Source organism: Drosophila guanche, unplaced genomic scaffold, assembly GCF_900245975.1.
Source record: "Drosophila guanche unplaced genomic scaffold, DGUA_6, whole genome shotgun sequence".
Taxonomy (NCBI): Eukaryota; Metazoa; Arthropoda; class Insecta; order Diptera; family Drosophilidae; genus Drosophila; species Drosophila guanche.
This window is the reverse complement of record NW_022995748.1, coordinates 812,472-839,973: the sequence shown is the minus strand read 5'-3', so window position 1 is coordinate 839,973 and position 27,502 is coordinate 812,472. Positions and strand designations below refer to the sequence as shown.

The following is a 27,502-nucleotide window of genomic DNA, read 5'->3' as shown; positions in this document are numbered from 1 at the left end:
ACACAGCCCACTCTCACTCTCGTCACAATCATTCGCAGTAATAGTATTTGTTGCTATTTCTGCCACCAGCTCCGTTTAAACTTTAGTTGAGACAATAAAATGTAATTTTCGACTGCGACACACGCGTTCCCTTATCCGTGTTTGTGCGCTCGCTCGCGTGTGTGAGTGGAGTGTTTTGTTAATAATATTTGACCCCCGCTGGCCAAATTGGCGACTTTGATTTCAGTCGCCAAATTGAATCGAATCGAATGTTGGGTCTGCCGGATGGACTAGCTCTGTCGTTCTGTCAGTCGTGAGGAATGTGTAATGCGAGAGTGCCAGTGTCTGAGAGTGTCAGCGGGTTCAATCAACTGTACTATTCCAGTAGTATGACATTCCCCAACTAGTCTGGAGAAACGGCAAAAGATAGTGGAATAAGCCGAGCGCCTTAGCGAAGAGAGCACAGATACATGCTCAATGAATGCCATGAATTACCATATGAAAACAATAAAATAAAATCATATTTTGTTATGTTATTTGTTTTGCAAAAACAAATACGTAACATTTTAATGCAGCAACAGAAGTGGCAGCGGCAGCGGCAGGAGAGCGCTCTGCTGCTCTGAGAGCGAGCACCACAGAGCACAAAGCAAGAGAGTGATAAGTGAGAGCGACCGACTCTCTGTCGTTTGGCGCTGGTCGCTTTTATAACGGACCCTCACCGAAGCCGTAGTTGAGTCAAGTGACGTTCGAAGACGGCGGCGCAGAGGCCAGAAAAAACACAACAAATATTAAAGTACATATTATTTTGCCCCGTTTGATTGATATAAATGAATATGCAGTGCGGCCCAGTTATACAGTTATACAACTGGAACAAAATCATTCTGTTACAAGTGTGTGTGTGCAATCCTCCGTCTGCTCTTTCTCCGGATTTTAATTAAACGCAAGAGATGAATATCACACAGCCATATCCATAGAAATAGCAGCAGCCAAAGCAGCAAAAAGTGTAAAAGTGCAATAAAAATTAAAAATTAAAGTGCCAAAAGCCAGACAACAATAATAAAAGTTCAACAAAATCAAAGTAATAAAACAAACAAAAACAAACACCATACCCGGCAGCGACTTTAATTATAACGAGCCACTGAGCCCGAATCACATAAAGAAATCAACAAGTGTGCTTGTCTGGGTCTGGTCTCTCACGTCTGTTTCGCTTTCATTCATGCGCTCAAAAGCAGCGCACCGACTACAGCCACAACAATAACGCTAACAAAAGCTGATAAAAGCCCAGCAGCAGCAGCAACAACACAAAAAACAACCACAGTTACATACAGCTACAACGCCAGTTAGAACTCTCTGTCTGACCGAAAGATAGAAACAGACAGAGAAAAAGACGACTGCTTTGAGTAAGTTTTTGATTCATAGCGGGAGTCACTAACCCGTTAGTAGGAAGAACTTTTCAAATTCTTTTTTGTTTTCGCCTATTTGTTTTTTATTTGTTGGAACAAACATATGTAAGCATTTTGGGTAATAAATCGGTAATAAAGATTAAGGGGAGAGTAATCCAGGCATACGGGGCTACAGTGCTACAGTGCGGTACATGGTTACATGGGCTACAATCATTCGAACATGACATTTACGTGGTGGCACGCGACAGTTTGAAAATATATATTTGATAGTTTATAAATCGAAAGAACTTCAAGGTGAATTTCAATGAAAAGGTTTAAGCCATCCCTAGGTACAGTGAACATTTGATGTAACTTTCAGCAGCTATACTTTTATTTGCTATGAATCTCAGTAAAAAAAACAAAATAGAGAAATTTCGAAAATTAAAAAAGCATTTTAGCAAAGAAAGAAAAAAAAATGTTATTTATTGGCTGTTTAAAACTTGATCGACTTGCAAGCTTCGTTTTAAAGCTCTGTAACGCACTGTACACAGACAGATCCGGAGATAGTAGTAGCCATAGACATGCATTCAACCATAGAAACCTGTGGGCCACGTGTATCGCATGTAAACAGAGCGGCAAGCTAATGATAGATCTCTCATCTCCATGTCAGATTGAGGGTGTGTGTGGCTTGGCTTGGATAAGCACAACAAACTGATCAGCTCTTGTTAGGTAATCAGATAAGGGAGAGAGAAATATTCTCATATGCAAAAACATTCCTGCCAAAGCAAGGTTTTTGCAGGCCCAAAAGTATGCAATGGAAACAGCTTGAAGGATTCTTAACAAGAAGCAAAAAGGAGCTACAAGTTCATTGACGATAAACATTTATTAGAAATATGAAACAGCAGTTAGAACTTGGAGATCCTGGCCGTGTTCAGGGCCTCGGTCATGAGGCGACCAAAGTCCGAGTGGACCATCGTGAAGAGTTTGATGGCACGCTCCTGCAGAAACTGACTGGCCTCGCACAGGTGCTCCGACAGGTTACGGATGAGGCGCTTACGTCCGCAATTGTCCAGGGTGTAGGTCCAGAAGTCTGTAACCTGACTGAAGTTATCCTCGGTGTCGCCGCTCATAAAGCGGTAGACATCGCCTGAGATGGGGCAGCAGGTCTGCAGAGCCAGAGCCCGGGAGCTCTCCTTGGGTCCACAGAACGAGTTGGGGAAGTAGTTCGGAGCGCCGTCCTGGTTGTCAGTGACTGTCATGGCCCCGTCCCGCTGAAAGTTCTTCACGTGCACACGGTACGGGCAGTTGACCGGAATCTGCATGTAGTTGACGCCCAATCGATGACGCTGGGTGTCGCCGTAGGCGAAAAGACGCCCCTGCAGCATCTTGTCCGGCGAGGGTTCGATGCCAGGAATCATGTGGGCCGGACTGAAGGCCAGCTGTTCGACCTCCGTGAAGTAGTTGGTTGGATTGCGATCGAGCACAAGCTTGCCCACCGGCAGCAGGGGATACTCCTTCTGGGGCCACACCTTGGTCACGTCGAATGGGTTGAAGCGGCTCTTCTTAGCTTCCTCGTTGAGCATCACCTGAATGTACATAGTCCAGCTGGGATAGTTGCCCTTCTTGATCGAATTGTACAGATCCCTGATGGAATAGTCCGGATCGTGGGACATCAGCTCAGAGCAGCGGCGCGCGTCCAGATTCTTGATGCCCTGATCCGTTTTGAAGTGGAACTTTACGTAGAAACTCTCTCCGCTCGGATTCACCATGCGATAGGTATGAGCCCCATAGCCATGCATATGACGGTAGCCATCGGGTGTTCCGCGATCGCTGAAGTACATCAGCAGAGCGTGCAACGTTTCGGGCCGAAGTGTCATGAAGTCCCAGAACATGTCAGCGTCCCGCAGATGGGTCTGCGGATTCCGCTTTTGGGCGTGGATCAGGCTGGGAAACAGCGAGGGATCCCGCACATAGTAGACGGGCGTGTTGCAGCCCACAATGTCCCAGATGCCGTCGTCCGTGTAGAACTTGACGGCGAAGCCACGCTGCTCCCGGACAGTGTCCGCCGAGCCGCTCTCCCCGCAGGACACCGAAAACCGCATGGCGATGGCCGTGCGCTTCTTGATCTTCTCGAAGAGCGAACATGCACAGAATCGGGTGATGTCGTGGGTGCACTCGAAGTAGCCAAAGGCACCCGCACCCTTCGCATACGCCACACGCTCCGGTATGCGCTCCGTGTCAAAGTGCATCATCTCGTCCAGGTAGACAAAGTCCTGCAGCAGAGCCGGTCCACGCGGCCCCACCGTCATGATGGCATCTTTCACACCCACCGGCGTACCGCTGGCTGTGGTGCACTCCTTCTGCACCTCCGAATCCTTATTCTTGTAATCGATCAACTGATTCGAAGCCGGATCGCGTGAACACATTGTTAATTTCGTATCGAGAGTACTGCTGCAAGATCTTTGGATTTCGAAATTTACTTTTCTAGTGGAATTTCTGAATGTATTTCCTGCAAAATTAATTTGATCTGTAACCGAAGATGTTGTGTATTGGAATGATTGTTTTATAATGTTTAAACTAATGACAAAGTTGAAGTTCAATCCCAAGGGAAACTGTGATTTTTCGCAGGTGGCAAGGTGTTCCAACATAAAGAGAAAATGCTGCCGAAGCCGAATAACACTTTACTATCTTTCAACTGCAAATCCCCTAAATACCCAAGAGTAATATAAATAAAATACGATAATAGCTACGATGGCAACACTGCGGATTACTGGATAATTGGCAATGCTCATCTCCCCCATGCTCATGCCCGTACCATAGCTTATCTGTAATATCCAAATGGGCGACAGTGAAAGTGATAAACAATCTACAATTTTCGCATGAAATGACAAACCGACCGACCGACTGGTCCCCATGGATCGGCTCGCGACAGTCACGAGCGTTCAAAGGTGACAACAAGGCGTACGAGGGGGTCTCTGCGTCAGTGGCATGATAAGAGCGGCAGAGAGTGAGAGAGGCCTCTGGGGAGGCTTATCGGCTGTTCTGGCACTCGAGAGCGAAAGCACCAAAAAAAAAAAACAATAAATGTCTGATAATCAGAAACATTATTATGAGAGAAGAGCGCATTTTTTTGTACCTATGATTTTATTTGTTGCTATTTTCTTTTGGCAGAACTTATCGTAGCGTAAATGTAGGTGGGATTGTGTGGCTTTTTATCTGTGACTCTGCTAGTCAATAAACCACTGAAGATTATGATTTCGTGGTTCTTTTTTGCTTTGGCAGTCTGTACAGTGGTACACCACACGTCATGTCTGCAGGGAAAAGTGTATTTCGCTTTGGTTTATAGCCCACAGCGGCCATAAAGACCGCTCTCTGTGGGCTATGGGCGCCTGGTGAGGTGTATCTGGCATACTATCACTGATATGGGATCGTAAACCCCATGAGCCCGCCCTCCAATTGGTGCTTGTAATGTGAAACGTTTGGTTGTCAGGCACTCGACTTGTTTGACACCTACAATGTGTGTAATATTTATAGTTCTACCAATGGGGATATGTACTTCACTTTCGATTATCGGCCGATCATTGGAACTTTAATTTTCTGTTCGTTCAATTCGTTCTGTTAATGGATTGATTGATTTATGACAGTTCTCTTCGCAATTGCAGGGGCATTACTCTTTGACTATGTGATTGGATCTTAAAACTATAACCATATAATGAAGCATCCACAAGATCTGAGGATCACCGATGGACAGCAGCTATTGAAGATCAACAAGGTGGAGGAAATGGAGCACGAGCTGCATGAATCTGGTAAGTGAATGACACTCTTAAAGGAGATTGCAATATTGTTCACCAACTCGTTCGTTTATATTCAGTAAAAGTTGTCTAAAAGAATTATTAAAGACTTACCCATACGAGCTACGAAGATATCTTGGCACTAATATGCTCTCCGAAGGTTACACATATTTTCTGTCTTACTGAAATAATGTTTGCAAATAAGTTCTTCAAATAAGTTATATTATAAGGTTTTGATTACTCAGAAAAATAAATTGCTCGAGGTTCTGCCAAGCTATGTTCTAACACAGATCCATCTTCTGATTTCCACATCGATCCCGGAATGATCCCGGGCAAAATAATCTCTTTTATGTATCCATTCTGACCTTTTCTGACCCCTATTCATTTAATAGTTTCTCTTTGATTGTCCTTGAATAATTCACATGCCGATTAAACGCTGCAAAATATGATACAATTTAAAAATGATTTCAAATCAGTTTTGAGGCTGCCGTCAACTGAATAACTGTTCAAGGTGCAAGATCGTGCGGCACACCTTTTGCTGTGGGCAAACACGTGCCACGTGTGGCAGCCAAAAGTGTGAGACCCCTTAATCGTTTCGACGGCTAGAAGGTAAATTATAAATAGAGCGCTTATGGCCTTGATAAGACCAAGCTGCTTTTCGTTTACCGATAAGCCAGCCCCTGCTGCAATCATTATAAATGTTTATAATTTGTTTATTGATTGGAAAAAACTTGTTGCTGCCGCTGCTGCTGCTGCTACTCCGTTGCTCTGTTCAGGGAGTTAAAATCGAGACAGAGAAACTGAAATCGAAACCCCCAAAAGAACTTCCATTGAATTATTGGGAAAAGTAAGAGCTGGCTGGGCTGGTGCTGTAAAGTGTATGGAAAACCATGGGGAAAACGCGCACAAAATTAAGCGAAGTAAAACGTAATCGTAATGTTTAACTTAACCCAAGGGTTAAATATGCGCAACGGCAAACACAACAGCAAGCCCCGAGAGCCTCAAGCCCCAGTGTCCGTCAGCCTCAACGCTTTTACTCGTTGAATATTTATAGAGACACAACACAGCGACAGGGAGGCCCCTCTGGGCTGTACCTGTAGCTCTGAAACGAAGCTACGATTGGGGACTAGCGTCACCTTAGTGACGAAGGGGGTTCCGTTCTCTCATTTTGTATTTAATTTGGATTTCGAAGACAACCCCAAACGGAGGTGTTGCCTTCAGTGAGGCTCTCGCATTATGCAGCGGAGGGGTACTGAGGCCCCGTATCAACTGAGGGACAGACAGACAGACGGACACACATATATTTCTGGATTCAGATTCGGTTTCGGCTGATATGATATATGTATAGCGGGGGGTTATCGCCCAGACGCGAACTCCATACGATTTGCATTTTGTCTACGCTTTCGGGTGCTCTTTTCGGGGTGTGTGTGCCTTTCGATTCATTGAGTTTATTCTGTTTTTTTTCTTTTGATTCAAGCTTTTTTATAATTAAAAAAAAGTATATCTAGATGAACGGCAGACAAACTTCGGAAAGCACCCATATTTCCGATTTCTTTTAGTCTTCTTATTGTAGAATTTTTTTTCCAACTTATATCCGCTTGAGCCATTTATTAATTTCCATAAAAGATAATTGAAGGGGGCCTTGCCTTGCGTCATCTCTGTGTGTGTGTGTGTGTGTGTGTGTTGATAAATAGAAATATGTTTTGTATCTTCAAAGGTTTCACAATTCAGAAAGGCATATCGGCAGATAACTACTGGGTATAATCGTGCTCTTTATATTGACATCCTGGTGTTTTGGGGGCCAATTCGTTAGCCCTTGAACGGGGAGTTATGTGTGACAATAACACATTTATATCTTGACCCACATAATTCTAAAAATTGTAATACACAGCTAACTTTTAATGGATTGAACTCACCGAATTTTGTAGCAATATTTTAACGAATTTGCTTTATGCAACTGTTCCCACGAAGCTTATTGTAAATCCTACCTAATTTATTTATTTATTATCTATTAATGTGTGATGCAAGCCAAAATCATAATTTTAAGTAATGGAAAAAGACTCTTAAAAATACTCCAAGCAACTCCATAGAGTGACACCCGTGCCTTAGTCTTATGTAAAACTCTAGAGCTCAAGTCGCACTACGAGCGCTTAAGGAAAGCTTTTCAAAAAAAGAAAAGCTTCTTGAAGTAAAGTGTCTGAGTGGGGGAGTGATTTTGCTCCTTACACAACACAAGCCACTTGCTCGACTATCCTCACACTTGAGCTCATTTTTCAATTAGTTAGAGCGGCCAGCCCTACTATTACTACTATTGCGATGCTTTTCTGATTGTTTCACGCAGGAGATCTCTCACGGATGCAGTGAGGCTGAGAGATAGAGAGACTGCCGGAACGAGGCAAACTACTCAGGCCGCCATGTGGACACATTTCACTTAAAGTTGTCGCCGCTAAATGAAGTGTAAATAGTAAATTGCAGTCAAACATTATGAGTATCATAATCATCGTGGCACTCATCATCATCGTCAGTGTGTTGTCGTTGCATTCATGTCACAGTCAGCAAAAAAGACACAACAATGAATGATCGTCATCATCATGATCATGAACAACGATGACGAACAACACATGCAAATCACATGTGCATCCTATACACAGGCACAAGTGCCTGCTTCGCGGCTGTGTTTGTCTCTCTATAAAAATGTATGCAAATAAAATAATAATTTTCGCACAATATTCACTTAACGAATGCCCCAAGAAAACGACACAGAAAGACAGTCGAAAGAGAGAAAGAGAGAGTGAGAGGGAGATGGTTTGGCTTGGCTAATTTTTCCATAATTCTCTGGAAATGACAATCTGGAAAGGGTCCCCAAGGGGCACTCACACATGTGCCGGGGAAAAGCGACAGCCATCAACCGGTCGCCTTGAACATGACATGCATTTTATTGTTAATGTTAGTTTTTCCTTTCGCACACACCACACCCCATGCAGGAAACGTGTGTAAGTATCTCTCTTCTGTAGCTGCAGTAGCTCTCCTCCAATGCAATGCAAATTGGAGTCAAATTCGGATTATTATATGTGAGTGATTCATTCATTCATACGGCCAGCGCACAATGGGTTCTGATAGTTCTGATCGGTACGGATCATCGGTGTTGTTTCAAACCAAAACATATGCGTCATATAATGATCGTATTTCTCCATAAACAAACCACAGATAAGGGATACTTTTGTACATATATATTTACATATATATAGATGTATCTGGGGGCGACACATTTTGTAATTGCAATTAATGCAACCACTCAACCACCATGTGGAGAGGGATAAGCGTCATCTGGATGATGTTTTTGCTGCAACAAAACAGAGGTCATGCGAAAGAATCACGACATGAGAGTATGTGAGAGAAAAGCGGAGTACAGATGAGAGAGAGAGAGAGATATTTATAAGATTTAATCTCAAGGAGAAATAAAAGAAAGAAAGATCTGTTGGATACGCACTCTGAAGAATTCTGTAAAGGGGAGACTGTGTTCATTAAATATCAGACACTTATTTTGCCTAGTTCATATTGATCCTATAAATCACAATTCCCTGCAAAGTGAAGTGTTTGAAGAACTGTTTGAGTTAGAAAAATAAATAGAAATACTCTATCTTAAAGGCAACTGCAAGAGGGAACTTTTTAACAGACAACAAAGTAGGATTCATTACAGCAGATCATGTTGAATTTCGAATTATTTTGCCCCGTTTTGATCCTCTAAATTGTAATTCCCCTTTGTAAAGTGCAGTGTGTGAATATCACACTACCATGCTCCCATAATTCCATCACGTTTCCGCAATGATGACGATCATGATCACGATCACAATGATGACGATGACGAGGATGATGATGATGGTGTATGTTGACGATGACGCCAATCGGCGGGGCATGCGAAATGAAATGGAATGAAAGCAAAGTACACAAAAAACGAACGAGTGTACACAATAAGTGGGTCTGGTCTGGCCTGCTGCTGGTGTGTGGTTGGAGCTCCGTTTCGTCACAGAAATTCCGCCGTATAAAGTACGAGTGCGGCGAGTACAGTGGAATGACAGAGACTCTGCGATTGTGCATGCGAAAGAGATGGCAAGAATTTATATTCAATTGATTCACATACAAAACCAAAACAAAAGCAGTTGAAGAACTTGCCATCGATCCTATCTATAGGGATTCTCTGAAGAACTGCTTTCCGTTACATGCAACACTTCTCTGTTCGACTGTCTGATAAGCAGGGTGCCTTGAACGGCTTAGCTTGGCCCAGCTTAAGGCGCTTACTAATCGACACAACACCAAAGATACTACAATATTATATTTTACATATGCACATACTCTTACATGTATCAACAATAACAGCGACCTATTATACGAAGAGTGCTGCTCTGCTCCGCCTGTTGCTACTGGCATCTAGCTATCTTTCTCTTTCCCTGTCTCTGTCTATCGCTGTCTGTGGCGACGAGGCTGCAGCTCCGGTTTTGATAAGCAATGGCCTGGCTGGCTGTACGGAGCAGGAGATACCAGACACCAGACGGAGAGCCCCCCGACTGCTGTGTTTGTTAAGCTGAAAGTGAAGTGATCCACAAATATGTACCAATAGTGGAAAATGCTTTTCTAGGAGACAGGCAGAGAGATGCAAGTGCTCGTGGAAAATGGCTTAACAGGAGAAGGTATTCAATAGATATATGATTTTAATGGGATCTTCAGGGAAAAGTATAGAATAGAACATAGAACATTCGTAGATCCCAAAAGTGTTGATAACATCCCAAAGAATATTTATAAAGCTCTGATATAGAAGTTCCTAACAGTTCACTGTCTTTCCTGTTGTAAAATTACAGCTCATTGATTCCTTTAGAGAGTATAAAAATGTCTTCCTAATTGTAAACTTTTTTCGCATTGAAAGTTCTGCAAAGCTTGGGATAATTCAATACTATGTTTGAGATATGCGCCCCCCACTTGCCCCTTTGACTCTTTCCTAAGTGCTTTAACACTGTTTAATCTTTGAAAACTGTTGAAAAAGAAAACAAAAAATAAAAACTATATTTATTTAAATGAAAGCTCAAAAAACATACAAAGCCACAGACAAATCTACGCGTTCTATATACACAGATACGGCTTTATATATGCATATGTACGTATGTACATTTAGTGGGCCATTAAACAATTTGAATTATATACATATAGAATCTATGTAGTAGTCGTATAGGAGCGCGCTTAATCTCTGCCGATAAGAGGAGGGTACGAAGCAGCGATCCGAAATGATCCGAGGCGGCGAACCAGCGGCCGATCCGATCCGATCCGAACTGTTGTATTAACTGTTAACAATATTTTTGCCAAGACGAGTACGAGTGCGTCCGAATGCAGCAGGTAAAAACAACAGCGAGGGGCATAGTAGGTGTAATAATGTTTATTAAAGTTTATGCGAACTTCGCTGGCGGGCCCCGCAGAGCGACACGAGCGAGTGAGCGGACACCGAGCCAATTCCCCGTTGATCGTCTCGTCCGTCGCCTCTCTGGAGCTTTCGTTGTCGCCGCCGCTGGCTTCGTTGGTGTCGGTGTCTCGGTGTTGGTGTCGCTGGCGTCGGCTTCTATATCTACAACAAATAATATTAAGACAGTTAGTACGTGTTGAGAACATTATTTGAGGTTTAGTCAGTGTTTTGCACTAGGCGGTAATAATACATACAGCCCGCAGAGGCAGCACCGCAGGCTCCCCCACCACCACCTCCTGATCCACTGAGAAACGCCGGTAGATTTCGTGGCTTAAACAAAAAAAATATAGAGAAATAAAATACCGAAAGGAGTGAACATTTTGACTTGAAAGAAAGGACTGTGATATTCCTTTTTGCATTGCCAACATTTTTTTCGGTCGATCGTTTTGCATTATTTATTTATGCACCGCCTCTGCCTGCCATCCATTCCTACAACTCGACAAACCCATATGTAAATATCGTATCGCATCGAAGCAATTGCCGTCGGTGTTTCCCTACCAGTGTGTATATTCTCCTTAAACTTTCTCATCGCTTCAGCTATTTTCGGTTTTAATTTGTGCAAATATTTAACTTTACTTAAGTGTGTCTATGGCCCCTCACCTTAGCTGAAAAAAACAACAGCAACAACACAAAACACCGAGTAAAAATAAAATCCAACAACTACGAGGAACAAATTATCAAAAAACATAAAAAAATGTGCAACAAAAAGCCGCAGCAACAGCAACAGCAACAAATAAATTGGTGAAAAAATCAATTTGCAAAAGAGTGTGAAGGACTTTTCAATATTTACCTCATTGTCGCCCCACAAAGTCTCGCGGCTTTGAGCTTTTATTTGCCACACGTTTTAATCCCTAATCGGTTGTTGTAAAATCTATTCTGAGAACCCAAAGAAACGTAAAGATTAACGCTTCCTAAATGTATGCCTCAATGTTGCCCAGTTTATTGAATATGAAAACGGAGAATCTGACCAATTCAAGCTACGACGATGCCTTCCTCCTGGAGGAGAACCTTCTGCACATGATGGGTGAGTGGGGGCGAGGGGCAATGCTATCGAAAAACAGATAGGTGGGGTTGAAGTTATGGTTGCGAAAGAACTATCGAAAAATTCGGTGGACACAATTTTGGCGAATAGATTGGGAAGGGTTTTTTTGTAGTAAAGATTGCAGATTCAAGCCCTATCCCAGCAAAAACGAGATAATTCTAAACAAATTTCAATTAAAAATCTATTAAAATCCTCAACGAGTCAAATGATTTCCACTTTGGCACACCCAACCACTTCAAACCTTCTGAGGTTAGAGAAAGTTCACATTCAAATGTTTGCGGGCAGTAATATTACCTAAAAAAAACTATGGATTATGGCTGAGATTAATTAGGATCCCCGTCGAGTGTGATTGCTACAACTCTATATTTCCAACGAGTCATGGTGAAAAGTGTTTGTGGATCATAAAAGCCTTCAAGTGGGGTATACGAAAGCCTTGCTCATCTGGGAATCTCATTATTTCCTACTGTTTCAAGAGCCACACTAAATTAACTAAAGCCATTTCAGGATCTAATCGATCCTGATCGTTTGTAAGACGCACTCTGGAGGGTGTCCGCTAGTCGGGAATGGCGAATGTTTTTTAATCGTTTCTGATTTGAATGGCTCTCTGATAAGATACATTTAATTGCGTCCATGACAACATCGAAAACAATTTGTACCGAAAATCAGGTGATCCTCCATCAAGACATCCGTTTCAATGCAATCCTCTGGCTCATCCTCCCGATCTGTGCGGGGCTCTATCTAGCTGACATATCAGATAAGTGAGAGTACTTATTATGCATGCACATGCCTCTCATTTGATTGCGGCGACCATTTTTGTGTTTATCAGAATGGTTGGTGTTCTTTATCAGATCACCGCGAACAATAAAAACAACTTTATTGCAATGCTTATCAACGATTATGATTTTCATGTGTGCCATCGTTGTGCATCCGAGAGACGATAAGATTCCTATTCCTTCCATCAACAGCAAAGAAGAAAGACCCACACGCAGCAAACAGTAAAAAAACAACAGAATTGGGCAATTTGCGTTGTAAAATATTAGAGGTACGGGTACATAGTACCCTGAAAGAGGGTACCACTGGATTGTGCAATGGAGAGACAATAGGATTATTGCCAGGAGAAGATAGTCCTTAAATTTCAGCAATAATTCGATTTACTGCTCATCTTTTTGTCCACACGATTGTCTTTCCATTAAGCTATCCATTAAATGTTCCTTCCTTCTAATTTAGATTTAAATTCTGTTTTGCAGTGTATATCCAGTCTTCTGTAGTGTAGGCAAAGATTCGTTTCAAGTACGTTTTTCCTGCTTCTATGATTTAATTTTTTATTTTGCAAGTACGAGTATGCGATTATAAAGTGTGTGTTCCATCTGGTTGTACAATTACAGATTATGAACATTAAATTATATGTTCCTGTTTATTTCAGCTTTTTTTGAGGGCATTTTTCGTGATTACCAGTCAAGAGATAGAAGCATCTTTATCTCTAACCCAACATCTTTTTGCAAATTCCTCACTGCCTCCATGAGCCTATGATTGGGTCAGTCAAGCAAGAGGCCAGGGGGTCGATCAACGGAAAAAAACACACAACCAAAAATTAATAACATTGTAAACTGATTCGATGTAGTATCACACACGAATGCTTTGATTAATTGTTAATTGCTGTTCTCAACACAATGGAATTATTGATACCTCTATGGAGAGCTATCCGCTCTATCCGCTCTATCCTCTATCCAACCACCGATCAAGGTGATGAGCACTTCGTAGCAAAACAGGAATGATAGAGAGGAGAACTTCAACGACAACTGCAAGTGCTGTGTGTACTTAATTTTTTTTTAATTATTCAGCTACCTTATAGAACTAATCACTGGTTCCAACTTTGATATAACCGGAAATACTAGCCACCGTAGCCACTGCATGCATATCTCTACGAACTACGTACATATGTACCGAAAGGTACCACTTGAGAACCAACAACGATCTACAGTCGAATAGTTATCGATAAGCATTGTCAAAAGTTAGTTGGATTTTTTAGTATTAAACACTTGAAAGAATCACACCCCAAAAAAAAACAAACGACGATAAGCCATATTTTGAATGTACCGGAAGTAATATCTTAATTGTGCACTTGTGCTTAGGATTGACATGCTCAATATCTTCCCAAATAAAGCTAGCAAAGCTTAGCTCTGGACACATAAAGATTATGATTAACCTAAGCAACGGAGTGATTGGGCATCATAAATTTTCTTAAAAGATTAAATTGAATTTCTTTAAAAGCTGAATTATTGCAGAGTGCACATAATCTATCTTTCTGATTATATTTTTTGTTTACGAAAACTGATTGAATCTTTTGTTAATAGTTTATTCCACACGTGTCCTTATTGGGTAGCTTGTACGATATTTATCGCTATTTATCATTGGTATTTATAAAAAGTTGACTTAATCCATTAAATTACTTATTCGTCAAGCTATTTCATAAGATAATCTTTCTCTACTATGTACGATATTTAATAATTCATTCGAATAGATTGAAACTTACTTTACTTCGAAGGCAATCTAAATCATAGGCATTTAATGTGTCTTAAGATTTATAAATAAAATATGGTTTGACGACAATTGAGGTTTCTTTTGCTTATGTTTGAATGTCCGCAAATGTTTCTATCCCTTCAGGTTTATGCTTAAGAGTGTTTTGATCTTCAAATACTTTCACACAAAAATATATCTATATTTAAATATGACACATATTTTTAGGGTAGGTCCAGTGACCATTTTTGCGCTGGGTCATGTTGACAAAAATCGCAGCTTTGGTTTGATTTTGTATCGCTGTTTTCAAGAGCCACTGAGTCGCAAAGAGTGAGTCTCCCCGTGTTTCACTGAGTTCATCGTGACTTGCAGTTGAGAGAAAGACTGTGACTGTCCGTGGATTTCCCCTATGCATGTTAGATAGAGGAAATAATACGATTTCCCGTCTAAACAAATAAGAAGAGTTGGGAGAAGAATACCCAGACACGGATAAAGAGACTTATATGATTGCTGGTCAAATCGAGAGTGGGTTTTATTTGGAGCTCGACTTTATGTGCATATGAATTAAATGGATGCTTAGCGAAGTCAAGTTCTAAATGTCGTGATACGCAGTTCAAGGCGAGGATTTGTTTAATTGCCTGCGAGGGGCCTGGGGGCTGTCATTCGTAGATACAAATGTATCTGAAACACGTTAGCGCCCAATTAAGAGGCCAGACGGACACCAAGACCATAACAAACATAGTTAATGGAAATTACACTTGACTCGATTCTAAGTACGAGTAACGAGAAGTTTTACTTTCAGCAGCATTTGATGGCTGCCGCACGTAACAGACACAGATACAGATACATGTACTGGTAGATACAATAGTTTAAGCTCTCGGCTTGGCATTACGATTGGTCCAGCCAGCCAAGCAGCGAACCAGCTCTCTGGCATATCAGCGTGTTCTGTTTTGCCGCTTTGACTTTTTGTTAATAACAATTTAATTGAGACGACGATTTCAGTATTTTAATTATAGACAATATAAGCGCAATTATTAGTCATAAAACTAATGATAAAGCCAATAAAAAAACGTACAATTTTACTGTAGTCTGTCGCCTGTGCAATAATTGGATCACGGCATGGGGCCAGTAGGCACCTCAAAACCAAATGCTTCTCGTACAAATCCAACGATGCACAGACTCCCAAGAGGCACTACATAGATGCTCGAGACGTACAAGAGAAAGAGAATGCCCGCGAATAGTATAGACAAAATGTTGGTACGCTGATAAGGAAAGAAAACCCTTTTGTAGATTTATTCGTAGGCTAAATGATCGCATTCATTCAGTTGGAAAGGTCCAAACTAGTTGCCTGATATTATTTCACAACCGCATTAAGGGATTTCCAATTTGCATTAACCTTTCCCCCATAGCGGTCTGGTCATCGGACAGATATAACTTTTGATCGACCGATATTTGCAGTCAAAAGTCAAATTGTCTAACTAAAAAGTTGTGTACATTTCACACAGTTGACAATTTCTAATGCTTCACACAAACATCCGCCATGAGGGAGAGATGATTGAATCTCTCCCGTTCCAAAGCGTTAGCAAATTGGTGCGAATGACGTGACATTGTGGGGCATCCAATGTAAAAACCCTTCGTAAGTACCATCTTTGGGGATGAGCTCAACGTTTACACTTGGTCTGATTGATCCAAGGTTAGTTTTAGTATTTGTATTTGTTGTTCATAGAGAATTTCCACCCACAAAAATGTTTGCTTAGCGACACACATTCAAATTTCCCTTTCTGCGGGATCACACGATGGAAACTTCAATGTTGGGCCCTTTGGGGGTTTCTGGTAATATCCATAAAACCAATATTTATTGTAGAATGTAGCATCTGTCTGGTATAATGAGGGGCTTTAATTGCAGTCCAGGAATATTAAACAAACAATTTGTTGGAGTGCAACTGTACTAAGAGCCGAAGTGATTACTGATTTGGCAGGAGGAGCCAAGACAACGACGGGTTCGAGTCTGATGATGTATGTACTGGGGGAAGTAAGTACGCCAAAACTTTCCCAGAAACTACAGACGCATCGTCACGTCCGCCAGTGATTAGAGAGGCCCCGTGGTAATAAAATGTTAAAATCTGGCAAAGGTCATGCGAACCAAACGAACACCCCCCACATAGGTTATTCTATATTAAGTAGCTCCTCCTGAGTTGGAGAGATGTCAGCATCATATGATGATGTAAAAGACAACAGTGTTGCCAAGAGAGTGCACTCAGTTGTGCAATCGACTGCTGATATTATATGGATAAATGTACTTCCATGTGCACCTTTCAATTAGCATTATTCTGCATCACAACCGAATTTGATCTCTGACATGCAATTTATATTTAAGCAAACAGCTGCACAGCAACTAGATCTACAATTAAGACTGCGTGTTACCCTCGATTAATTATTTTATATCATTTATAGTTTTTCTTTGCGGTCCTAATCCTTAGTTTTTCGAATGTAAAATGTTTTCTGAATTGTCTCTATAAGTAGTCACCTACTCCGAAATTGCTAAAGTCATTCGATTTAGATTGAAATTGTCTATGTTTCTTTTGATAATATTACCCCCTTTGTGAGTTTACGACTATATGAATAATACCAATGCCTGATATCGCTTGGACTGACTCACTTTTCTCCATTTACTACTACTACTACTCCTCCTCTTCTTTGGTTTCTTCTCTTTGCTTCGTTCTTTCGCTAATTGCGATTGTCGCATGTCGGTTTCGATTTCGAATGTTTGGTTTTTTTTTTCTTCGATTTAAAATTGAGCTTTTTGCCGCTGCTATCAGCATTGGGGAGGGAAGCGGGAGCTTCGGTGTGCCGTTAGGCACGTTATTGAAGCTCTGCCGCCGATAAGAGCTTATAAAATTCGTTTGTGGTGTGCGTAGAGGGGGAGTTGGGGATAAGAGGCGCATTCAAGAGTACACACAATGTAGTAGTACGTGGCTAATGCCAGTCGTTTCACAATATTTTATGAATCAAATAATAATTAAGGTCTTTGTTAAACTGCTGCTGTTCTGTCTCTCTCTGTCTTCGATCATAGACATTCAATTTGCATTACAATTTTCAAGATTTTCCAGATTCTGTGTGCGACTTCCTTAATCAATCGTTTACCTACTTTAGTCATTCAATCACTTAAAAGCTCGACCCCAAAACCTAACAGATCAGCGAACGATTAAGAGTATTCATACTATATTTATTACGACCTCATAATAAATATATAATATATATTTCGGATCAAGTTCAACAGATCCGTCTGGGTCTTAACGATCATCTATAAATATATGTACCACACAGCTGTACAGTGAAAACAAACGATCATCGATTATCAAACGATTATCAAACGATCTACCAAATATCATTACATATGGATAAGAATTGCTTCCTTATTGCTTCTTGTAAGCAGTGTAGAAGCAGTAGAAGAAGTTGCTTTGTTCTTTGTCAAATTCATATCGCATCATAATGGAAACATTCCATGTGCTCTTATCAATTAAATTTGTCCAGTGTTCGGGTGACTAATTTGCTGACAAACAAACTACACGTGTTCCTGCATATCTGTTCGTCTGATATGGTACTAAGCTGCAAATAAATACTCGGATAATTTTGAATGTAAATGAATTCATTGACCACCGATCAACAAATTCTCTCTTTGCTTTTTGTTTCCAATTTTGCTCGCATTTTATTTCCATCCGAAATAATATACACATGTTTCCACAAAACAAAACTTATTTTGAGCGAACAAAAACAATTTCAGCTATAAATAAACACAAATTTTGCGTAGTTCGACCAAAGTTTCCACCGCCCAACCCATGGGCGACTAAAAAATAATATTTGGATACACATTTAGGTGTGTATGTCAATATGTGCGGGTATCTAGAATATACATAAATTAGTTACACATGCTTGAATATGTTATTCTTCTCTCCAGCTAAGGGTATTATAATTTTAGCATTTCCCTTAAAAGGCATACAACAAATAATCTAGTCCGCATTCTAGAAAAATCAATCTTTTATTTTAAGTTTGATCTATTAATGATAAGAATAAGTTGAGGCGGCTAAAGTTTTGTTATCTTAGGAGCAGTTCAAAAGTGTATAGCTCTGTGGGACACATCATTTTCTTTCAAAGATTACTTCTTCTGAGATAATGAATAAACTTCAACGAAAAACATGAGGGTATACAGAGGCTTGTACTTCTACAGAAAAATATGTACGAGTAAATCCATAAATATGAAATTTAACATGGAAGCGTGAAGTATTCGGTATTCTCTTTTATTCCGGATCCGCTCTCTCGATTTATTTATTTATACTTTATTTGGGGGGCTTTGGGGGCTCGTCGTCCGCATGTGTTGGGCAAATTAATTAAGCAAATTGAGTTTAATAGCCAACACGCTCAAATAAGTAGAAATACTATAAAAATACACCACTGGTATGAATATGTAGATCAGTTTTCTTTTTGTTTTTGATTCATTTGAGAACCCAGGTGCTTAACGATAATGCATTCATCCATAAACGTTGTTGCCTCTTATCAGCGCAGAAACACGAGTACTTGGAAATCGAATAACACATAGACATGTGTAAATAAATATGTATATACATATGTATATGTATTTTGCTTCTTTCGTTTTATGAACGACCATAAACCACACTATTTGTGGCAGCAGGCAGTGTGAGTGATCGAATGAATCCTTCAAAACCATTCAGAATCCGATATTTTCTAATCTGAGATTATGATTGCGGCGATGCCCCCACTCAAGTATAAACATCGCCAGCAGCAGCAGAGGCAACAACAACATTTTTGCAATACTAACGATGACGCAGCAACTCTATGAAAAAACTGAGCTCTAACGGTGACATGGCAGAAAAAAACTTACACCGGGGCCTGTTTTACTAGAGAGAGACTAGGGAGAGAGGCCAGCTAAAGAGTGTGAGAAATGGCGAGAAAGTTTTATGTGCGAAAAGATAGGACGAGCATATTTTTGTTTTTGTCTTTTTGCAGTTTTCAGAACTGGTATTTTTGTGATAAAAAGACCAACCAGGTGATAAGAATGGTTCCTCTGGGGGCTTGTTGGTTTTTAGGTTTTTACTTAAACTTCTCTTACCCGAATGTGTCCGCTCTTATTTCTGTTGTGGGCCTCGAGGGAACGCCACTACACTACGGATTGATTCTGAGCATATGATTGATTTTGCAAAGATTCTAGGGGTGACGGTGTGAGCGTGACGGGTGGGCGTGGTGGGTGATCGGTTCAACCAATTAACCGTCTGGGGAATCTTTAAACAGAAGTGCTAATTTGCGAAAAGTGTATTGAAACAGTAAATATTTATCCATCAATTTAGTAAGGCCAAAATATTTTGAGTAAAATCTTGCGCTTGTCGGCCACTGTACACAAACTTGTTGCGTGCATTAAAATAATACAGAATTTTGATTGTTTTTTATTAAAGCAACTATTTACCGCCTCTCCCCTTTTTCTTCTTCTTCTACTTGTTGTTATTCGGCTTGCTCGTGTCGTGTATTTCTCGTTTTTCGTGTCGCTCTCTCGCGCTCAATCTTTCTGTCTATTTCGAAGCTCCCTGCAGAGAGTATCATCGTTCAAAGCAGGTGTTTGCCACTTTTATAAAATATCATCTGTTTTTGTAAAAAGTCTTACTTAAGCTGAAAAAAGCTAAATACGTGTCAAAAATATAATAAAGTTATCATATACATATGTACATACATACAAATGTATATAGTTGTCGTGAGAGTAGTCGATTGGAAAGGGTACCTTTACTTAGGTGCTTGTATTTTTCTATACATTTTTATTCTGTTGTGTTTTCTACACACGCACTCACCAACCATAACGATGTCCAAATTAAAGCCGGCTTTTTTCTCTTTATTTATTTATTTGTTTATTTGCTGCCTCTGCCACTGTCTCTGTCTCTGTCTGTCTCGTTTGCTGCTGAATTTCTATCTTGTCTCTCTGCCTTGTCTCTGCCGCTCGCGTGTGCGCCAAGTCTGAATCTCTCTCTCCGGTCCGCGTAAGAGAGAAAATAAGACATGCTATCCACGGTGGCCGATAGAACTGATACCCTTGCAGATCATTACATGGTAGCTAAATATGTCAGCAATAGTGTTATTGTGCTGTAGTTATATTACTTCGATGTGGGAGTTTTCAACTTTATTAAAAACATACATAACTGTTATCTAGGTCTTACGGAGTGCTTCCCGTTCGTTATACACGTTTTGTGTAAGTAGTGTCTGCAAGGGTATCCAAAGAGAGGGAAGACCTGCATAATGAAACGATATGCAAACACAGTTGAATTGATTTAGGCGTCGATTAACGCACACACATTCAGACTCTCTCTCTTTGTCTCTCTGTCTCTGTTTGAGCCGCTCTCTGAGGAGCAGAGACAACATACGATGGTGTGACGACGACGATGGCGTGTGCGGCGTTGGGGCTTTGCGATGGGGATCGAGCGCAGCGCTTTTGTCGTCGTGTTTTCCACTAATCAGTTGCACTAAAATGGTGCGCAAGTCCGGTAGAGTTAAAATTTCTAGTCGCGATCGCGCTGCCCCCAGCGGTGGCAACATTCTGTTGCGTGGCAAGTCGGGGGAGAGCGCAGCAGTGGCGGTGCCAGCTGCAGCGTCGTTGACCAGAAGACGTCGACGCAGACGCGACAGCAGCGCCAGCCATACGGCCTCAAGTGATGGTGTGTTTTTGTTGGAATTTTAATTGTTTTTGTTTGTTGCTATTGCGCGATTTATTTTTTTGCAATTTTTAACTATGATAGACACACACACCTCACAGACAAGTGAACATGTTCATGTGTATATGTGTAAATGTATAATTATTATTGCTTATTGTATGGAAAGAAACTGGAAATCCAACGAATCAAAAACTGTGTAGAGGAATTTGCGTAGGAAGAAGGGAAAAGTGATTCTAAAACTTTTACGTACAAAGAGTAAGGATCACTTCAATGTGTCCAAACTAAATATTCAAACAGCTAGTATGGATCTGAAACTGTATTAAAATACAGCTGATGGTGACATTTAATCAGCACTTAATTAGCAACCGTAATAGGCTTTGAAAGCACTGATGCATATTTCTGTAAATTTATGAGAATGGATGCCAAGCCTTAGCGTCTGCGGCGCTTACCCTTCGAAGCTCAAGTCAGTAACTGTAAATCTGTAAAAGGTTTTAAGAGAACTATGTAAATGAGTGGGACCAGCTCAGTAGCTCTGAAAGCTGATCAAGCGAAGTTTAAAGCATACTGCCAGAATTAAATATAAAATGATCCCAAGCATCCAAAACTTAGTACTAACTTTCTGCTGCCTTGATCATTTCACAGAATCGGAAAGCCATATTATGCACGCGGATGCCCTGGCCTCTGGCTATCCACCGGCATCGCAGCCCCACAGTCCCATCGGCCACGCCCTCAGTCCCAATGGCGTCGGGCTGGGCCTGAGCAACAGCAGCAACCAGAGCAGCGAGAACTTTGCGCTCTGCAATGGAAGCGGAAACGGGAATGGCGTCGGAAGCGGTACCCCCAGCAACAACAACAACGTGTACTCGCCCAACAACAACCACAGCGGGGGCGGCAGCAGCAGCGGTGGAGCTGGAATCGGTGGCGCCACCAGTCAGCAGCAACAGCTCCAGGGGCAGCAGCAGCAAGCGCAATCCCCTACGGTGTGTGCCATCTGCGGAGATCGAGCGACGGGCAAGCACTATGGGGCCTCCAGCTGCGACGGCTGCAAGGGATTCTTCAGGCGGAGCGTGCGCAAGAACCACCAGTACACATGCAGGTTCTCGAGGAACTGTGTGGTGGACAAGGACAAGAGGAACCAGTGCCGGTACTGCCGCCTGAGGAAGTGCTTCAAGGCGGGCATGAAGAAGGAGGCGGTGCAAAACGAGCGGGATAGGATCAGCTGCCGTCGCACCTCCAACGATGACCCGGACCCGGGCAATGGGCTCTCTGTGATTTCGCTGGTAAAGGCAGAGAACGAGTCACGGCAGTCGAAGGCGGGCGCCGCCATGGAGCCGAACATCAATGAGGATCTCTCGACCAAGCAGTTTGCCAGCATCAACGATGTCTGCGAGTCGATGAAGCAACAGCTGCTCACCCTCGTGGAGTGGGCCAAGCAGATACCAGCCTTCAATGAGCTGCAGCTGGACGATCAGGTGGCCCTACTGCGCGCACATGCCGGTGAGCATCTGCTCCTGGGTCTCTCACGGCGATCGATGCACCTGAAGGACGTCCTGTTGCTGAGCAACAACTGTGTCATCACCAGGCACTGTCCAGGTACTTACTTCCCACACACTCCTGCTTGCATTCCATCCATTACTTACCCCCCTCTCTCTATGCTTTGCAGATGCTGGAGTGTCGCCCAATTTGGACATATCGCGGATTGGCGCCCGCATCATCGACGAACTGGTGACAGTAATGCGGGACATTGGCATCGACGACACGGAATTCGCCTGCATCAAGGCGCTGGTCTTCTTCGATCCAAGTGAGTTGTTGAGAGTTCTCTTTGGATTTGTGTTGGGTAACCATCCACTCCCTACCCTCTACTCTTCCTTCACAGATGCCAAGGGCCTGAATGAACCGCATCGCATCAAGTCGCTGCGCCACCAGATACTCAACAATCTCGAGGACTACATATCCGATCGGCAGTACGAGTCACGCGGTCGTTTCGGTGAGATTTTGCTCATCTTGCCGGTCCTGCAGTCCATCACCTGGCAGATGATCGAGCAGATACAGTTCGCCAAGATCTTTGGCGTGGCCCACATCGATTCCCTGCTGCAGGAGATGCTCCTGGGTGGTAAGTTCTAACTGATCAACCCAAAAACTGAACCTAATTTGGATTATCTTCTCGTTTTCACAGGAGAACTGGCGGACAATCCGCTGCCGTTGTCGCCACCCAATCAGTCCAACGACTATCAGAGCCCCACCCACGCCACCAATTTGGATGGCAGCCAAGTAAACTCCACGCTGGACACGCTGGCTTCGGCGACCATTGCCGCCTCGCAGGCCCTCGACCTGGACGTGCAGCACATACAGGCCCTTATCCAGGGCAACAACAATGATGATTCGTTCCGGGCCTATACCGCCAGTACGGCAGCAGCCGCTGCCGCAGCCTCATCCTCCTCCACGCCCACAGCTGTCGCTCCGGCTTCCATCTCGCCGCCCTTGAACAGCCCCAAGTCACAACAACAACAGCAACAGCATCAGCTGCAGAGCACGTCTCATCAGCAGCAGCAGCAACAGCAGCAGGACAGCCCCTATATGGATGCAGCCATCAAGCACTACAATGGCAGCCGGACGTCGGCATCCTTGCAGCCACACCATAGTCCCCAGCGCATGCATCCGTACCAAAGAACGGTCACGTCGCCGGTCGACGGGCTGGGCCTGCGCAATCCTGCTGACATTACGCTGAACGAGTACAATCGGAGCGAGGGCAGCAGCGCCGAGGAGCTGTTGCGGCGCACGCCGCTCAAGATACGCCCTCCCGAGCTGCTGACGGCACCGTCTGGCTATGGCATGGGTGAGTCTACTCACAAATTGGACCTAAATCATGTATCTAAGATGGTTTTTTCATGGCTCGTTGCAGAACCCTGTCGCATGACGCTGAAGCAGGAACCGGAAACGGGATACTAAGCTTCGCTTCTTATTACGATAAGACTCTACTGGTGCAATAGGCAGTATGCAATAGGAATTATTCCACCAACCCCCCCACATATACAGGCCCCCCTCTTGCTGTACAATCCAATCCAAACCCCCACCAAGTGCTATACAGAAATGAAATGAAAAGCTTACTTAATTGTTGTTATGCCTTGAAACCTTTTTGATACTTTTTTGATTAGCTCTTAAGTAGGTATTTTGGAAATTGTTGCTTAATTTGTAAACGTTTAACGCAGTTGCAATCTATTTTTGGAGTCAATATTTTGCTCAAGAACTTTATTACTATGATATAAAACATATTATTTACACCATTTAATACATGTAAACACCCACATCTAGCATGTACTGAATTTGTTGGTTATTTGGTTACGTTACCTTCTTTATCCTTGTGCGTCTGCAACGATCACAAAAGCGTACAGTTCGTACAGGCCATGCAATATATTGTTTAGGTTAGGGTGTTGTCTAGAATATGCGCTGAATGTGTGTAAAATACGAGTAAACTATAAAGCTAAGCGAAGAAATATTTGTACTGTATGAGTATGTATAAAATACACAAACATTATCTGTAAGATGGCTGAATGAATAAAAAAACAAAATCAAAATTGTATTCTAATTATTTTTTGCATTATAAGTTATAGCGGAATGAGTCTTGTATACAAAAATAACTATAAAAAACACTATTCTTATTGTTTTTTGTGTGATCTCCCGATCATGTCGGTTACAATAAATCGGCATAACAATGGATTACAGACTGGCCTAGTCCGACTCCTCACACTTCGAAATTTAATAGTTGGAAAACTCATTTGGCATATTTTGAGAATCGGGAGAGTTCTGCCAACCAATCTGATTGCACACGATTAAGGATAAGTCAACGAAATTCATGCAGCCAATCGACCACAGAATGCCTTCGTAGTTAAGGTATTGCCACACCGGGAGGTTGCTTCTTTCTTTTCCTCTCTGGCTTAACTTCCTTTTAACACACAACACAGAAACACATCCGATAACAGAGTATAAAATGTAGTTAACGTTTATTTATCAATATTGCTAATGCCCGTCTTTTCCACCTGCGCGAGAAGCTCCTGCAGCTTGTTGTCGAAGAGCTCGCACCGAATGGGCATCTCCAGCGAGTAGAAGGGGTTCTTGAGGACATAGTCCGAGTATAGCTCGTAGACCTTGCGCAGCAGCAGATCGATGCCGTTGAGCCCCGTCTCTGAGATCACAATGAACTTGATGCCGGTGAGTGTTTGGAAGCAGTGCAGCGTGAAGGTGTCCGCCTCCAGCAGCTCGATGCCGGAGCTCTTTGGCTCGGGGCTCAGTTGGCTGGCGATGGCGAACAGCGGATAGAACATGCTGGCCAGGAAGATCTTCTCGTTGGTGGTCATCTTGGGACGGCTGAACTTCAGGTTTATGGGATAATTCTCTGCGGCCTCCAGTGTCGATTTCACGTCTCGCCCATCCTCAATTGTGATGCCATTTACGTGAATACCATTCACGGCCACCAGGACATGGCCCACTGGAAAGCCAATGAGCAGAGTTAACTAGAGAGTTATAATCCTAGGGAACGCCTACCGTTTATTCCATCCTTCCTGTTAAAGGCCACCGACACCTTCTTTGAGTCGTAGTCAAGCACCAGATCCAGGGGATATGTGAACGTCTTCTCGTGCTCGATGCGGGGTACATGGTTGTCCAGGTTGAATATAAGGCCACCCGATTTGCTAACTATGTAGACGCCATAAATAATCATGGCTTAATTGTTGCAAAATGTTTATTTTTTTTTTTTTTTTTTGAGGATTTATGTTACCGCTCTACCCTTGGGTAGAGGGGGATTATTTGGCCGCCCGCCTTTGCAAGGTGGAAATCGCCACGTCGAGATATGTAACTTGTTACAGTTTTACTCCAATTTTGTCGATGAACTCGATTAAAGTTTGGTACGAGCTGATTTGTTCTTTTTCGAAGAATTTATAGATATTATTATATTTCCTTAGCGATGGGTAGTTTAGTCTTGTTGCGTTGTACTTGGTACAATTAAAAATTATATGCGATGCGTCATCGATAGTATCGCAGGTATCACAAATGTTACTTGCGACTACGTGCATTTTGGCAAGTGTGTGCCTATCAAATGCACTGCCGCTAAGCAGTCTATTGATCCTTTTAGCGTCAATGGCTTTTACATTATTTCTATTTAGGAACCATGGTTTTGTTGAGGTAGTGGGAAAAAGTGAGCAGTATCCTCTGCGTTTAACGCTGGCAAACTCTGCATACTCTCTCTCCCATTCTTCTTTCAGTATTCGGTGTATCTCACATATTGCATCTTTAAGATTCCATTTAACGACTGTATATTTTCCCAGTCTGTGTGCTTCTTTGGCTGCTGAGTCTACTGCCGTGTTCTGAGGGATGTTGGCGTGGCCGGGTATAAAATGAATTTCTACCTTCCTTAGGTATTGGGCTTGACGGATCTTCTCCCTGATTTTATAAGCGATAAAATTATCCTGAATGCTCCTTGCCAGTATTAGAGCCCCGTTTCTGCTGTCCGTTAGGATGGCGATACGAGAAAACCCGCGGGAAATAGCATGGTCCAAGGCCTTTTCAATTGCAAGCAACTCGGCGGACAGTGATGACAAGGTTTTGTGCGTGTAAAAGCTGTCTATGAAACCTGAGCTGTCGTGTAGGAAAGCTGCGCTAGAGTGTCTGTTAGCTACTGATCCATCAGTGTAGTAGGTCTCGAAGCCTCCCCTTGTCAGTAATGCCCTTTTTTCCCTATGGAGAACTNATTGATCCTTTTAGCGTCAATGGCTTTTAGCTTATTTCTATTTAGGAACCATGGTTTTGTTGAGGTAGTGGGAAAAAGTGAGCAGTATCCTCTGCGTTTAACGCTGGCAAACTCTGCATACTCTCTCTCCCATTCTTCTTTCAGTATTCGGTGTATCTCACATATTGCATCTTTAAGATTCCATTTAACGACTGTATATTTTCCCAGTCTGTGTGCTTCTTTGGCTGCTGAGTCTACTGCCGTGTTCTGAGGGATGTTGGCGTGGCCGGGTATAAAATGAATTTCTACCTTCCTTAGGTATTGGGCTTGACGGATCTTCTCCCTGATTTTATAAGCGATAAAATTATCCTGAATGCTCCTTGCCAGTATTAGAGCCCCGTTTCTGCTGTCCGTTAGGATGGCGATACGAGAAAACCCGCGGGAAATAGCATGGTCCAAGGCCTTTTCAATTGCAAGCAACTCGGCGGACAGTGATGACAAGGTTTTGTGCGTGTAAAAGCTGTCTATGAAACCTGAGCTGTCGTGTAGGAAAGCTGCGCTAGAGTGTCTGTTAGCTACTGATCCATCAGTGTAGTAGATCTCGAAGCCTCCCCTTGTCAGTAATGCCCTTTTTTCCCTATGGAGAACTAATATGCCTGCCTGGTCTAAGCTATGCTTGTTCTCAGCAGCCCCCTTAAAGAAGTCTAAGTCTGACCTAATTTTGGTGCAATGCGAAGTTGTACTCTCAAAGACCTCGATTCTCTCCAGAATATCACCGAACTCCCGAAATGCCTTGGCGTAGCCCGTGTTTATGTCCCTGTTTAGGGACACTGTCCTACTCGCTGGGAGG

At 42.5% G+C, this 27,502-nt stretch overlaps 3 protein-coding genes across 6 annotated transcripts; 1 reads left to right on the top strand and 2 right to left on the bottom strand.

Annotated features, from left to right (window-relative positions):
• The first annotated feature begins 41 nt into the window (after positions 1–41).
• LOC117584756 (transcription factor HNF-4 homolog) lies at positions 42–24,501 on the top strand. Of its 4 annotated transcripts, XM_034273857.1 has the most exons (7): positions 42–1,379; positions 5,024–5,167; positions 21,573–22,523; positions 22,594–22,731; positions 22,807–23,043; positions 23,107–23,766; positions 23,833–24,500. In XM_034273857.1, the coding sequence occupies exons 2-7, from the start codon at positions 5,074–5,076 to the stop codon at positions 23,877–23,879; spliced, it is 2,127 nt and encodes a 708-aa protein (XP_034129748.1). In that variant the 5' UTR covers positions 42–1,379; positions 5,024–5,073; the 3' UTR covers positions 23,880–24,500. The 4 variants fall into 4 exon arrangements, with proteins under 4 accessions (XP_034129748.1, XP_034129749.1, XP_034129747.1 ...); XM_034273858.1 differs by lacking the exon at positions 42–1,379 and having other exon boundaries at positions 5,020–5,167; XM_034273856.1 differs by lacking the exons at positions 42–1,379; positions 5,024–5,167 and adding an exon at positions 11,365–11,685.
• Positions 2,242–3,788, bottom strand: LOC117584758 (catalase). The gene has a single exon (XM_034273859.1). The coding sequence runs from the start codon at positions 3,785–3,787 to the stop codon at positions 2,267–2,269; it is 1,521 nt and encodes a 506-aa protein (XP_034129750.1). The 5' UTR covers position 3,788; the 3' UTR covers positions 2,242–2,266.
• Positions 24,502–24,904: 403 nt separating the features above from the next.
• Positions 24,905–25,697, bottom strand: LOC117584759 (trafficking protein particle complex subunit 4). The gene is made up of 2 exons (XM_034273861.1): positions 25,473–25,697; positions 24,905–25,416 (listed from the first exon to the last, which is right to left on the bottom strand). The coding sequence occupies exons 1-2, from the start codon at positions 25,645–25,647 to the stop codon at positions 24,932–24,934; spliced, it is 660 nt and encodes a 219-aa protein (XP_034129752.1). The 5' UTR covers positions 25,648–25,697; the 3' UTR covers positions 24,905–24,931.
• Positions 25,698–27,502: the final 1,805 nt, after the last annotated feature.